The sequence below is a fragment of the Corvus cornix genome, chromosome 2 (genome assembly GCF_000738735.6).
Source record: "Corvus cornix cornix isolate S_Up_H32 chromosome 2, ASM73873v5, whole genome shotgun sequence".
Taxonomy (NCBI): domain Eukaryota; kingdom Metazoa; phylum Chordata; class Aves; order Passeriformes; family Corvidae; genus Corvus; species Corvus cornix.
In genome coordinates this window covers 92,031,803-92,046,727 of record NC_046333.1, presented here as the reverse complement: position 1 = coordinate 92,046,727, position 14,925 = coordinate 92,031,803, and the positions used below count along the sequence as shown (strand labels likewise).

The following is a 14,925-nucleotide window of genomic DNA, read 5'->3' as shown; positions in this document are numbered from 1 at the left end:
TCAGCTGTCTGGGGAGAAATAGCATAATACTGGAAACAAAGTAAAATTTATCAGCTTAGAATACATTTACTTTTTCATAAGAGGTAACATCACCTTTGCACCCCTGTGTATTATCAGTAAATATCCCCCTGTCATACCCTCTGCTGTGTACCCACAACATTTAATTTAGTTTAATTTGAAGTATCTTGTAGAAATTACTGATTTAAACAAACCCTGGATTTTGCAAGGCTTGGTTTGCAGCACTTCAGCACTTTGGCTTGCTCCAGTGCTAGCTTTTAAATCCGTGCACCTTTGTCACCAGTGAGGCTGTCCCAGTGAGGCTGACATTGCAGCATCTCCTTCACTGACCTGTGTCTGTGTGAACAGAGGTGGCCTAAAATGCAGTGGAGCTACGGTTCCATCATTCAGTTTCTGTTTCCTGCCACTTCATATTCTATCTTTATTAAAGTGAGCAACCTGCATGCTTGGCTATGACACAGGGCAGGATGCCTTGCATGAATCTTGTCCTTTCCTTTTATCACTATCTGCCTCAGGAGTGCCAGACCTGGCAGATGTTCTGGTGCAGAGGATTTGCTCATGGCCAGCAGCAGCCTTGCTCCTATTCCTACTCTTCCTTTTAGGAGGTCTGTCTAATATTCTTCCCTGTACCTGGAAGACGCATTCATGCTGAAGGCAGAATTTAAGCCATAATAATCAAAACTGTCTTTCTGAGTAATCTGTGTTGCCTTCCACTTGGTTTTGTGAGTACCTGTGTACATTTTCTTCAGCAGTAAAGGTTGGACAAATAGCTGAGGAGCTCTCTCTTCCTCTCAGCACAGGAGTTGAGGCATTAAGCTCAAATAGCCCCTGTTCTCAGCTGTCAAAGGTTGTGACAGAGCAGTTGCTGCTGAATAGTGCTGTGAATTATTGAGCAGCCTGTGTACAGCTGTATCATTGTGAAACAGCTAAAGGTAGATCTGCATCTTCTTTTCAGTTTTTTTGGGATTTGGCGCTTAAATCCTCTGTTAAGGAGACCTCTTTTCCATGAGGTGTTTGTTCACCTCACAGAAGTTACTTGTGAATATCTTTTTTATTATTTTTTATGTTAGGTTAGCATATTGCTTCTTGTAATGCTGATTAACCTTGACCTGACAGAGTCAAACTTGCAATCCAGCCCAGTTTATGCCATGACTTAAAAGATGAATGATTCTGATTTGCCCAGTAAAGCTCTTTGAAAGCTCCTGATGATAAAAAATATGTAAGGCCAAGATGGGTTTACTAATAAAGTACCAGCAGCAGTGCAGTTTCAGGCAAGATTCTTTACCAGTGTGGCATGGGAGTTATCCTACATACACTCCTCCCAGGGAGACGCTTTCTCAAATTCAGTGTACAAAATGTTCTTAAAAGCAACTAACCTTGGGGAATATCTGTCAAGAGTCTTACCATTTAAGGATAAGAAATTGGAGGTGTAATGTCCTTAGAAAGCAATACATAAAGAACTAAAATTCTGCTTCCATGAAGGTGTTCTGACCACATTACTATTTGGCTGCATCCTTGAAAATTTGAGGAATGCTCTCTTACTGTTTCTATTTTGCTTCCCCTCCCCCCCCAGTATGTCTCAGTTAGATGGAGAATGCCATAATTAACAAGTTTCAAAACATATTTACCATTCTGTTTAGATAGTTCCCATTAAAGACAGAATTATGATTTCAATCATAGTGTATGGAAGAGAGTTTTGATTTTTCCCTGGGAATTAAGTACTCACAAAAGGCAGCATATGGGCCTTTCTTGATACTTCACACCACAAGAAAGAAAGCAGCTTTGCAGTTCAAGGAAAAGGCTTGACATCTGCCTTACTTTGTCACAGACTAACTGATTGGGGGTGTATGAGTCATTTAGGCTTAACAATTTAAAAAGAACTGTTTAAAATTAGCCACCTATCTGTTTAGTTAGGCACTTAAATTAACTGAGTTTCAGAGTTGCAGGGTGACTGATACTTCTAGCTGTAGGTCAGAAAAAGTTCAAAGCTGTTTAGATCCTACTCATCTGCTTAAGGAGCTAAATATGGTTTTAGGTTCCAATTGCTGAAAAATTTGGCTGTTAAATGCTTTTCTGTCCTTCACACAAATGGAAATTTGATTCCTAAAATTTCTCTGTCTTCTGAGAATGGTTTGTGTTTCTTCATTGTGAGTCTTCAATAATATAGCAGTAAAAAAATCAAAGGGTTAAAAAAGCTTTGGAGTCTTGCAACCCCTGGTGTCATTAGATCTCAGGATTGTATCACAACTCTCACAGTATTTGAAGTTTTTCTTTAGGCTTCAGATGCTGAATTGTGTGATTTTTGCAAGATTTGCAGGCTTTTACTTTCTTTCTTTCATGTCTTTCTTTCAAACATAGTTTTAGAAAAAGCCTACAAATAGGAATCGTTGAATGAAAAATTAAGGAGCAAATGAAAAAAAAACACCTTCTATTTTATTATTTTTAAATTCTCAATCCTTGCTAAGGTGTTTTTCTAAACTGGAGAGTTTGGCTTGCTATTTTCAGCACTGTTTTCTTCACATACGCAATTTTGAGAGGCCAGTCACTTTTCATAGTGAATATAATAAAGCAAGTTATTTGACAAGTGCAAATCAGACTTTAGGAGGATATGTGAACTGTGAAGGGTTTTGGCTTAGCAGCAATAACCTTTCATGATTGTTCATGGTTATGAACATGGTTATGTTCATGATCTATAGCACATCTTCTTTATTTTCTAAGTCTCCCACAGCCATCCTGTATTCATACTTGGAAGGCAGGTGGAAGCTCTTGTGAGAAAGATGACACATCCACTTGAACTTACAGGAAAAGAGCTTGCCAATACCAAAATCAGTTTGTCATTAGATATTGAACTGGCTTCTGAGTTTTTCTGACACTCTTTGATGGACATCACAATCTCAACAGAATTCACTTTCGTTACTGCTCAACTGCAATGATCAAGCCACTGAACTTTAAAGAAAAGAGAGTAAGCAATAACTACCAAATACACTATCATGCATTCTGATTAGAGTAAGAAGAAAAACCATTCATGGGATGTTTTAGTATAGCTCCTCTAACTGGCACTTATTTTGTATTTACATATTTTCTACTGGTACTAATTTTGTAATTGCATATTTTCTATTAGAACTTGAACCTTACTGGTATGCTTGTTGACAATGCTACAGTGGGTGAATGGAACCTCCAGGGTCTTCCAAATGATGACCTTTCAATTCAAAATGGCATTATTGTCACAAAGGCATCTAGATATCCTTTGCTGATTGATCCACAAGGTCAAGGAAAAATCTGGATTAAAAATAAGGAAAAGAATAACAGACTTCAGGTAAATAGTTAATTTACAAGTTTTTTTTATGTGTGTGTCATTTGTGTCATCATACTTTGGCCATGTATAATTTAAATCTGATGTTTATTGGTATACAGTTATGCGGAAACTAAAACAAGACTGGCACAGAACCTGTACCCTATATCAGGGTATCAATATCAGGGCAAAATAGCTTGGAATGATACGTTATGGCATATCTGCTTTTATGATGAATCTTTTAATTGCTTGTCATAGTGAAAGAGAATCAAAGAGAGAAGTAAAAGGTTGTGTCTCATTCTCCACCTTCCTGGAGACTTGCATCTCCTCCTCTATATCTGAGTTCTCCCCAGTAACATCCAGGAGGGACAGAGTTATGTCAAGAATCCAAATACACAAGTGTTTAGACTATGGCTTACACCTGGGATATTGTAATTTGCTGTGTTCTTGTTAGTGTTTTGTTGTTGGTCACCCAGACACGAGCTTCATCCCTCAGCTGAATTTGAAATAAAAATGTAGGCAACATGCTGTTTTGGTGGATACACATATGCCTACATTATAACAAACAAAAAGTGCAGAGTGGTGGAACAGAGTATTGATTTTTAAATAATATACTGGTTTAATACTGTGTAATGTGCCTCTAGATATTTTAATTATACCTTTTTCAAAGAGCTTTGCCTGCAAGACAAGGATTTATTTTAAAAACACGTCTATCCTAATTTTTTTTTCCTGGTAACAAAACCACCCAAAACCCATGACTTCAGAGATGTCTGGAAAGGCTATTCAATTATCATCTCAAAGGATTATGTTAATTATATTAAATTTAAATAAATGAAAAGGAGTCTGTGTGATTTTTAGCAATTTTAAGACTGGTGGAACTGAATTGGAAACTGAACGTCTGATGTCAGATCAGGCCTCCTATGTAACACTGGTTCCCTTTCTGAACTCCATAAATATATCCCTACTTTACTGTTCTAAACATAATACTATTTATATTTAGGATATATTAAGATATTACAATGATTATTTAGATATGAAGATAAATAAGTAAATAGGTAACAACAAAGAAATGTGATCTCCTATCCTCCTAAGTTTAAAGCAAAACTTCCATTCATGTCAGCAAAGGCAAGTGTTGGTCCCTAAAATGTAATCATTTGTGTAGATATCCCAGGATGAGTATAATTTTTTAGAGCTGCAATACATTTTATGCTGTTTTCCATGCGCTTTCAAATGCATGCTGTATGGTGACTCAATCTTCCCAGGTTACAGCTATGAACCACAAGTTCTTCAGAAGTCATATAGAAGACTGCTTGTCCCTTGGCCGACCTTTGTTAATTGAAGACATTGGAGAGGAACTTGATCCTGCTCTAGATAACATCTTGGAAAAAAATTTCATAAAATCTGGTTCTGCACACAAGGTAAGATGAATTGTAGACATAAAATTAAAACCCCTAAAATAGGACAGGTGTTGAGTATCAGGTAGTCTGAATACTGACATGATTCATATCTTTAAAACAGTTAGAAAATGAGTAGTGAACTCATGGGGTTGTTTGAGGGCCTTTTTACTCTTAATCAGAAAGTTTAAAAAGTGTAAATGAAAATGTTAAAAAGGCAGTCAATAAATTTTTCATTAGATAAAATAACAGTTTTTCTGAATTAGGCTTTTGAAAATTGAGAAATGTGTTTTATTTTCAGGTCAAAGTAGGTGACAAGGAGGTAGATCTGGCGAAGGGGTTTACCCTCTATATGACAACAAAAGTGGCTAATCCTGTTTATACTCCAGAAATTAGTGCAAGAACAGCTGTGATTGACTTTACTGTTACTATGAAAGGGCTGGAAGATCAGCTCCTTGGCCGTGTCATCCTCACAGAAAAGCAGGTATTGAGTCTTGCAGTATTTGTATAGAGGGAAGTCTTGTTCAGTATCTGCACCAGGAGTGCATACATATTCAATGGCTTGGTTGAAATCAAATGCAGGAACAGAAATGTGAATGAAAGTTTAAAGGTTGCTCATTTGCTGAAAGACAATGTGGAGCTGTTTTTTAATTGAATGGGGGAACCTAAACATTTATTTTAAGATCTGGCCTTGGAAAGAGAAGAAAGAAAATTATTCATTAAAAATACATCATAGGCGTATACATGACATACATAAAACAACTTTATTCCTTCATATACAGCAAGGGCTTCTTGTTCAGTCAGAAATCTCTTTTATTTCTGAATTCCTTTTTAAACTTAATTTGAATTACATGAAAAAATGCTTATGAACTTGAACTACTTTTGCCAGCCAGGCTCTAGTGTGCAAGATAAAAGATTCTTAAGGAGCCCTGAACACTGACTTGACTCTGCTCTTACTAAAATTTGCATTGATTATGTGGAAGTTAATATAAGGAAGAAAATTCTCTCTCAGGTGAGAGAAAAAAATTAAGGTTTGGATTAGCAGAGCTGCTGCTTTCAGTAAGTAGCACAGGTAGACTTGCTCATGAGAGAAGAATTCCCTACCCACGGGAATTCACTCCTCCTCTGAATTCCCCAAAGCATATTCTAGTGTTCTTTAGTGGTGCTGTCAATTTCTCCAGCCAACACCCTTCCTTCCACTTTGCTCAAAATGAGCCTTTACTGAAGTAAGGACTGGTATTTAAGTGCCCTTCCTTCAGTCTGACAGCCAGAAACAGAGGCTGGAAAGTCATTGCAATACACAAACTTCCTGTGAATTGTTCCATGAAAAACAGAAAAACTGTAACAGCAGGTACTGGGGAAAAAACGGGGTGGGAAAAATGCTATGGATGCAAAACTTTTAATCTTTACTCCAGTAGATGTAGGTTTCTGTAAGCAAAATTGAACAGCATCAGCAGGAGTGAATGGGAGTATCCTGACTAACCTCTGAAGGGAGGGAGAGGTCTAAATCAAGATAGAAGTGAAATGGTTCCTCATGACCTACATATAAAACTCCTCTTCCCACAAGATACCCTTGCTCTGTGGTTTTTTTTTTCCTGTACAGAACTGATAGAGACTTCATACTGAATGTGTGTAGCAGCACCTAGACTGCATTTTGGGTCCAAAATATAGTCACTGAAAAGTATTCCTCCAGTGCTGTACATCCGCTGAAGAGAGTTGCAAAGGAACCTGGTTAATATCAGCACTATTTGCTGCACAGGGACATGGTTGCAGCTGATCAACATTTATTAAACTTCTTTTGGCAGATATGAAGACATCATGGTTGTTCTGTCTCTTCTGTCTCAGTAAGAGATGAATGTTGTGGTGTAGATAATCAGAGCCAATGGGATTCTGAAAAATTTAGTTCAAAGAAAAGACACAACATGAGCAGAGATTCTGAAGAACAGGTTTTCTATTATAAAGAGACAACTTCATGATCGCTGAGCTAAAGTAATAGATTAAAGGAACCAAGACATTCTTCAACATTGCTCTAGTGATCAATGAAATATGATCAAAGAAGTGTTTATTCTTCTCAGCTTTATAGGTTGATCCTGTAAATATATATAAAAAAGTCAGCATATTTTTGTACTTTGATAATGAAGTTGCTGCCACTATTTTTGTTCAGAACAGGTATTTTTATGTTACAAATATGGTTGTGAGGTTCCCTTGCAAACAAAAACTTGCACTTGGTATATTTGCTGATTTTCTGAAAGATGCCTTTTAAAGGTTTACAAATAGTATGGGTAAAGTGTCTGATCTTGGACAAGCACATCCTTATGTGGAATTTAGGCATGTAGCTAAATGTATTTTTGAGTGTTTTGTGGAAGTATTCCTTTTGTGTAATTCTAATCTTTTTTTGCATTAATGGTATAGAAAGAGGAGTAAATGTAGAAAGATGAATTACTGATGCTTAAGCCATTCCCCTCTTTTGGGAAGCAGTTACTTGTAGCTTCCACAGAGCTACACTCTGTAGCTCTAGAACATATTTCAAACAGGTTTCCAAATGAGAAATTTGTGAAAATAAAGAAATTTGTCACTTCTTTGAAATATAGGAGAATCTCTCCTGTACTGTATAACTCTGTACATCTCCTTTTTCTTTAACTTGACATGTTGACAAAAATGAAAATAAACTGAAGCCATAGGTGTAGATAGACTATTATTAACCACCCCTTTTTTTCGTATAGGAAAGTTGACTTGATTGATTATAATAAAGGCAGGCAGCAAGGGTATCCCTGAGCTGTGTAGACTGTGCAGTCTAGATGCCTCATTTCACTTGGCATTGTGTTGACTCGTCTGCCTTTGTTCTCTTGTCATTGTCTGTCTTGTAGAAAGGGCACAAAAATCCATATGACATAGATAATAATTGTAACACTTCCTGTTTTATAAGGAGTAGGGCATTGTATCTTTCAAAATCACAGAATTGTAGAAATTAGAAATGGAAAGATCATCCAGTCAACTTTGCTCACAATGTAAAATCCTTCCATACAAAGCATCTTTCAGTCCTTTATCTGATTTAATTTTCAGTACTCAATGTAATGTGGCTTTTATCACTTCCTATTGGAAACTATCTTTAGTGGTTGTGCACCTTACTAGGAGGAAGCTTTTCCTGGTAATTCTGATATGTTTTCGTTCTCCAGCATTTATGCTGCATTAATAAAAAAAATGCAGTAAAAATTATTTAAATATATATATTCAGTGTGCATATAAATTATTTTAGTACAGAAATTTTAGTAATATTTCTGTATTTTATGAAAAAGGCAGCAAAGTCCCCAATCTGACATGCATGAAATCCCATGTTTTCTGTGTCTTTATAAGGAGTCTTTCTTTGAATTGATGTTAAAAATTCTAAGGCAAATTTTTTGAATACAGGAACTGGAAGCAGAAAGAATCAAACTGATGGAACAAGTGACATCCAACAAGAGGAAAATGCAGGAGCTTGAAGATAACCTGCTCTGCCGTCTAACCAGTACAGAAGGCTCGTTGGTTGAAGATGAGTCTCTGATACAAGTCTTAAGGATCACTAAAACAACAGCAGAAGAGGTGAATTTTGAATGTACTGATGATATATTTTGTAATTGTAATTTGGAGACTGTATATAGATTTTCATTCCTGTTTTTTTTTTTCCATTCAGAGCCACTATATAACATCTGACTTCTTAACAAATAAATAGTAGAAACACTAATTTTTTCTTCATAAAAAATTCCAAAATTAAACTGCTACCTGGGTACTGTTCTATATTCCAGGCATGTTTTGCAGGTGTAAATTTGAATCAATTCCCATTGTGACAGGAGCTGGAACACATGAAGACATGATGCCTGTGTTAAAACAATGACAGAAGGAAGCAAAGCTCAACTAAAAATACTATTGTGATCTTAATCAAGACCTTTTCTTTTTGCCTGTGTAGTATAAATCCCAAGTAATACAACTTAATCTTCATGGTCTTTTCCATTAATTTTAAGGTCAGTGAAAAATTAAACACAGCAGTGGAGACAGAGGTGAAAATCAATACTGCACGTGAAGAGTATCGGCCCGTGGCAGGTCGTGGTAGCATCCTTTATTTCCTAATCGTGGAAATGAGCTCGGTTAATGCCATGTACCAAACATCCTTACGGCAGTTCCTTGGCATTTTTGACCTATCAGTGGAAAGATCTCGGAAATCTCAGATCACAGCAAAAAGGGTAGTTTATATCATCGAGCATCTCACCTACGAAGTCTTCAAGTACACAGTTCGAGGGCTGTATGAAAATCACAGGTTCCTGTTCACACTGCTTCTGGCACTGAAGATTGACTTGCAGGCGAAGAAAATTTCACACACTGAGTTTGAGACACTGATCAAAGGTAATTTCTCTGAAAATGTTCCTGTTTACATATGTTTGTGAACTGCCAAATTCAGATTTTGCCGTTCTTGCATTAATAATGTGTTATATCCTGTGGATCTACTGGTTTTTAACTGGTGAATGAAAGCATATGCAACCCAAGAAAGAATTAAGAGACACATTTTCTAAAACAAGAGCAATATAGATTATTTTTTATCAAAACAATGCTTAGATGAGGATTATTTTAAGTTATACATTGCAAAAAGGGAAAAAATTAAGTCCATGACTTTGTAAGAGAACCTATAGTCTCTACCGTCTGCCTCTTTCTCAAGCTGCCCCATTATGTGTGTCTGTGAGATTGTAGACAATAAGCAAAAGCTCTCTTGATGGCTGATGAGCAGACATGTGAATGCATCAGGACTCTGTACCAGCCTTAAGTATCAGCACAAAAAAGTGGAAGTCTGTTACATGTTGGAAAACACTTTTATATTGCATTGCATTATGTCACCACTATATGTCACTACTCAGACACAGACAAAGAAAAATTTTAGTAAGGTGTATAAAATTTGATGGGCGCTGACCTCACTGTCTCCAAGATAAGATAAGTGCAACCTGGTACAAAGACAAGTACAGTCAGGTGCTTGGCATCCAAATATCTCAGTTTGTTTGGCAAGCACTGTGTAACTGTTCAGCTGTGGCTCAGCTGTGCTGGGTGTGCAAATGGGTGTGAGGCTGAGTGGTGGTTGAGCTAAGAGGCTGTTGACATTGCACAGTGCTGGAAATGAATGCACCATGTGCTTTCTTTTTCTTTAGTATAGATGAAAGGAGGCTCTACTAACCAGAGGTCCTTTCTACATCTGGTATGAAGAACTGGTTTTGAGTATACTTTTAGGTAGAAGTGTTTTATTCCAACTCTGCAGATGGAGTAGAAGCAGCACAAAAATTAGTGGGATATCAGCTTTGGGAGGAACTGAAACCACTTCCCAGAAAGGTCTTTGTTAAATGATTCTTCCATGCAAATTGTAGGTCTCTGTATCCTGGTTTACATAAAATGTTACTCCCTGAATTATATAAATAAGTATTTTTTATTATTTGTCATTCTTCTGTTTAAAAATGTTTGGTTTTCTCTATAATACTTTTCACTTTGCAGGTGGTGCCAGCTTGGATATGAATTCTGTGGAACCAAAACCAAAAAAGTGGATCCTTGACACGACATGGCTCAATCTTGTGCAGTTATCTAGCTTGTACCCTTTCAATCAACTTCTGGTGCAAATTGTTAAGAATGAGAAGTCTTGGAAAGCTTGGTTCGATGAGGAAACTCCTGAAAAAGCTGTTATTCCTGATGGTTATGACATCTTACTGGATCAATTCCATAAACTTCTCCTTGTCCGTAGCTGGTGCCCTGATCACACCATTGCCCAAGTAAGATACACTTTTGTACAGTGGTTATGCCATGTGACATCTCCTGAAGAACTGCTAGTTCCAAACTTATGTTCTCTGAATTTCTTGTTACCATAATATTTATTGCAGAGTGAGCTATTTTGAAAAATCAGATATTGAAATGCTTATTAAAAATATGGGTGAAAACACTAATTTATTTAATTGCAATGAACTAGGAAGCAGGACATGAAACAAATTGAATTGGAGCTGCAAGAATACCATTCTTTTTGTGTGGTGCTTTCAAAGTGGAGTCATGAAACCTGTAAAGAAGTTGCATTTCTTTGGAGAATCAAAAGAGACATCCCTATTCTTTTTCACAGAAGAGGTGGAAAAAGAACAATTCACTTTTATGACAGGTGCACTAAAACAGCAGATAAACTGTTTACTTACCCTCTCTACTGAGGAAGTAATAATTAAGGCTGTGTCATGGCAAATCTCATAAAAGAAACTGCAGTAGATTAGTAGTTTGTCCACAGTCTGTGATATGTTGATTTTTCTTCTCTATGTAGGTGTAAAAGTCATATGAGCCTATGAGTATCCTCTTTTCACTTTTTTTTTCTTTCTCTACTGGATAGTAGTTTTTCTTTCCTGTATATCTCAACTTTACATGTTACATGCTGTGATAGTATCTGTGTTGTATTTAGGGGACACCATATTTTCATGGACCTCTTCTTCAACAAGGCTTGCTCCATCCTTTTTCATTTTCTACTCCTCAGTCAGGAAGTGGGAGAGAAGTAGGTGAGCTCCACCTGCCATAATTTAAACAGAGCAAAATAATAAAGCTGCTACTGCTTATTTATCAACACTTATCTATCAGCTTATTTATCAATTATTTATTATTGTCTTGCACAACTATCTCTGAAAAAGAATGCCTCTGAACAATGGTTTCAAGAAAAAGTAATTATTTTAATTTTTGAGGAGAGAGGGTATCTCTTTTGTTACTCTCTTCTTTATCTCTTCTTTTCCTACTGTGTTATCCCAAGTATTAGAAATTTTACCTGTCTTCACTAGGACAGAATTACGTAATAGGGGATGACTGAGAGGTTTTTTCCTGCAATTGACATCTTCCTTGGTTCACCTTGTTCCTCAGGGCTTCTCATCATCATACATGCCTCAGAATCTGTGGTAGTCATTGCATAGCTAGGAAATTGCCTCAGTCAGAGAAGAATTTCATGCACTAGGGTATCTTTAGAAGTTCTTTTAGAAAATGTCTGTGAAAAGAAAAAAAATAGAGGCATAAGGAAGGTTTGACCTTTAAGGATCAAGTCTGAACTGAGTTTATGTTTTGTAGAAATAGATATTCAGCCTAAGAGACTTGAATTGGATAACCACTGGACAGGAGAATTTGTTTGAAGTTCCAATAAATATATGGGAGATTGTAACTGGGTCAGATGAAAGATCTGTCTAATCCACTATGCTGTAGAGACAGTGTCAACAATACACGCTTAGAGGAGCTGAGAATGGAACTGGTATAGAGAAACTCTTTTATTTGGCTATCCACCAAGTTTTAGCAGGCAGTTGTAATTTAGGGGCAATATCTGGGCTGTCCTCAGAGCTGACACTGGATCTATTCTGCATGGATTTTTTTTTTTTTCAGTTCTTTAAAAAAACCCATTTAGCATGTTCTAACAACAGTGTTCACAGGATGGCTGTTCCATGAGCAGAATTCTTTCTCTTCTTTGTTTGAAGTTTGCTGTCTGAGAATTTCAATGGTTGCTTCCTGTGGGCTGTAACTTTTGTTATGCCAAAACTGAAAATTAAAGCTTAGACAATCATTGCCTTCCAGTGCAGGTGCTGGTAAATTCCACATCACTGGTTAATGCTAAATTAAAAAAAGAAATATATATATTTTTTTCTGGTAACTTTTTTCCCAGGCTCGTCACTACATTGCAGAATCTCTTGGAGGGAAATATGCAGAAGGATTTATTCTTGAAATGGAAGCAATGTGGAGAGAAAGTGACTGTCGAACACCTTTGACATGCCTTTTATCAGTGGGGTCTGATCCCACTGAAAATATAGAACGTCTTGCAAAATCAAAGGTATCCTCCTAAACTGAGTTTGCTAGATCTGATAAAGATATTTTTAACTCATCTTTGCACTAGAAGTGGTATTTCCACATTTTAAAGAAGTTGAAATAATGATATTCATACTAGTGTTCTCTGGAAGTTAATTTTTGACCAGTAGCCAAAATGCATTTACTAAGAAGTAAAAATGTCGCAGTCTTGCTTTTTGCAGTGGTTTGATTGCAATGAGACCTCCATCTTTATCCAGCAGACTATGATAGTCTACTATGAGGAGAGGTACTTAGCTATGAGAACAAAGCAACGCTTGTAGTTTACATTGTGTTGCATTCACTGTAGGAGGTGACAGTAATGATGATTACAAGAAGATACAGAAAAAAAATCATAAATATGGTGACAAGAGAAGTTAATTTTAACACCCTAGCATTCAGTCTGTGCACTTGATGGAGACATTCAACATTTCCTACAGAACAGCATCACTTTAAGGCGCTCTGTGCACTGTTTTATGGTTCACAATGTAGACGCATGTAAAATTTTCCCAAGAAGATGTTATTTATGGTAGACCTCCATAAATTTTCCCCCTTGTTAGAATGCATCTTCATTTAATGGTGCAGAATTTTAGTGTGCACTAAGTAAGACATACTTGCAAAAGTGGGGAGGACCCACAAATCACTTTAGCTTATTTATTAGAAAGTGGAGATGCTTGTTCTGTTTGAAAATCAGTACCATTATTTGTCTGTCTGTGTTGAAGATGGCTTAAATTATGACCTCTCACTTAGTGTTTAAATTTAGGCATCTTAAATCTGAAGTCATTATTTTGATCCTTGTCTGCTGTCAGACCAAAAGTGTATTGCAGTGGTGTACTAGTTTGAAAACAAACCAGTGGGAGGCACCAAGTCAGAATAACAATTTAATGGAAATTAAAGAAAAGGAAAAAAAGTAAAAGAGAACACTGGTTCAAACTGACAGAGTCAAGGTACAACCTGACACCCTGTTAGGCAGGGTGGTGGTAGCAGTCTGGTAGAATGGTGGCTGCAGTCCTCTGAAGCAGTGATCCTGTAGTAAAAGAGTCTGCTCTTCCTCAGAAAGTTCAATGGTGGCTGTATAGCTCCTGTCCTCTGGAAATCCAGTGGGAAGTGTTGTCTCTGGTGCTCAGAGTCCCAGATTATATCCACGATGGGATGCTTGGTTCCTCCCTCTGGGTGGAGCATCTCACAATGGGGTAATGAGTCATGAGGCCAAGTGTTGATTAGGCCCATTAACAGAAGATAGTCCAGAGGGAGTTATCTCTGAGTCAGGCGGCAGGACAATGATGGGCCATGAACAGAAAGATAGTCTGGGGGGAGGAGGCAAGGAAACACTGCCCCACCTGATTTCAACAGCTCCTGAGGATGGTACTAGAATACACTGTAACCCAGGACAACTGGACAGTCTTAATATATCTTCATGCTTTCAGGAAATTTGTATAGAAGAAATGGAAAGTGAGGTTGCAAAAGAGCTAAAGGGATTGCCTTGTTTATTCACACATGGTTTATGAACAAGGCAACGTCAGCTAGGCCATGATAACCTGAAGTTCAACTCTAGTGTCACCTGTAAATATGAAGTCAACAACACTGTTTAACTGTAAAGTCCTTTCCTAATCTCTTGAAGTAAAGACCTAACCATGCAGCATATAGAAACCTTCAAAGTTTACAAAAGGCATCCAAATTCCACAAAAAAAATACAAACACAGGTGTTTTTTTAAAAAAAATGTATATAACAATGTGGAACTTGAGGAGCATTTCAGCAGTTCTTTATCTTTTGAAACATGTGTCTAGAAATAATTTAGTTTTCAGAAACATTTGCCAGGGACCTTTGTGTTTAGTTTGCTAGTATGTCAACAAATTGTATTTAGTTCCTGTCTTTCTTTGGGATTTCTCTGCTGTTTTCCAGACTAAATCTTTAATATAGGTTAGCTGTACCAAGGATCTGATCTTGGAGGGGGGTGGTGATGGTGCTGGGATTTTCTTCTTCTTAATGAAAAAAACTTGGACCTCTTTTTTCAATGATTTCCCTTTTACAGTCATGATTTATAGTCTTAAGATGGATTGCCAGTTCTGATGGTACCTCTAAGTATGATATTAACAGCATAAATCAGTTTTCTGCCGTTGGTAATGTTCAAATTTGTGTCCAGAATGTATTTTTCACTCTAAAATTTAGTTGTTCAGGTGGCCTTCTCCCAAAGAAATGAGAACAGTATCTGTGGCTACTGAGCTATATAACCTCGTTTATAAACCAAACAAGCTCTATCTTAAAAATAATTGCATTTCTGCCCCCTTTACTTTCACTCTAAGATGGAGTGAAAATGTAAGTTTCAGGATTAAAATGAACTTTCTTATACCAGCACTTTGACTCCATTAAAATCA

General features: G+C 37.0%; 1 protein-coding gene across 1 annotated transcript in view; it reads left to right on the top strand.

Moving 5' to 3' along the window:
- The window catches only part of LOC104685832 (dynein heavy chain 5, axonemal-like), a 147,599-nt gene that overhangs the window by 99,179 nt on the left and 33,495 nt on the right, over nucleotides 1-14,925 (top strand). The window contains exons 60-66 of the mRNA XM_019282583.3: nucleotides 3,140-3,334; nucleotides 4,573-4,728; nucleotides 5,006-5,188; nucleotides 8,113-8,283; nucleotides 8,703-9,081; nucleotides 10,210-10,481; nucleotides 12,374-12,538. Of these exons, the coding sequence (XP_019138128.3) occupies nucleotides 3,140-3,334; nucleotides 4,573-4,728; nucleotides 5,006-5,188; nucleotides 8,113-8,283; nucleotides 8,703-9,081; nucleotides 10,210-10,481; nucleotides 12,374-12,538 (1,521 nt within the window). The remainder of the gene's footprint in view (nucleotides 1-3,139; nucleotides 3,335-4,572; nucleotides 4,729-5,005; nucleotides 5,189-8,112; nucleotides 8,284-8,702; nucleotides 9,082-10,209; nucleotides 10,482-12,373; nucleotides 12,539-14,925) is intronic.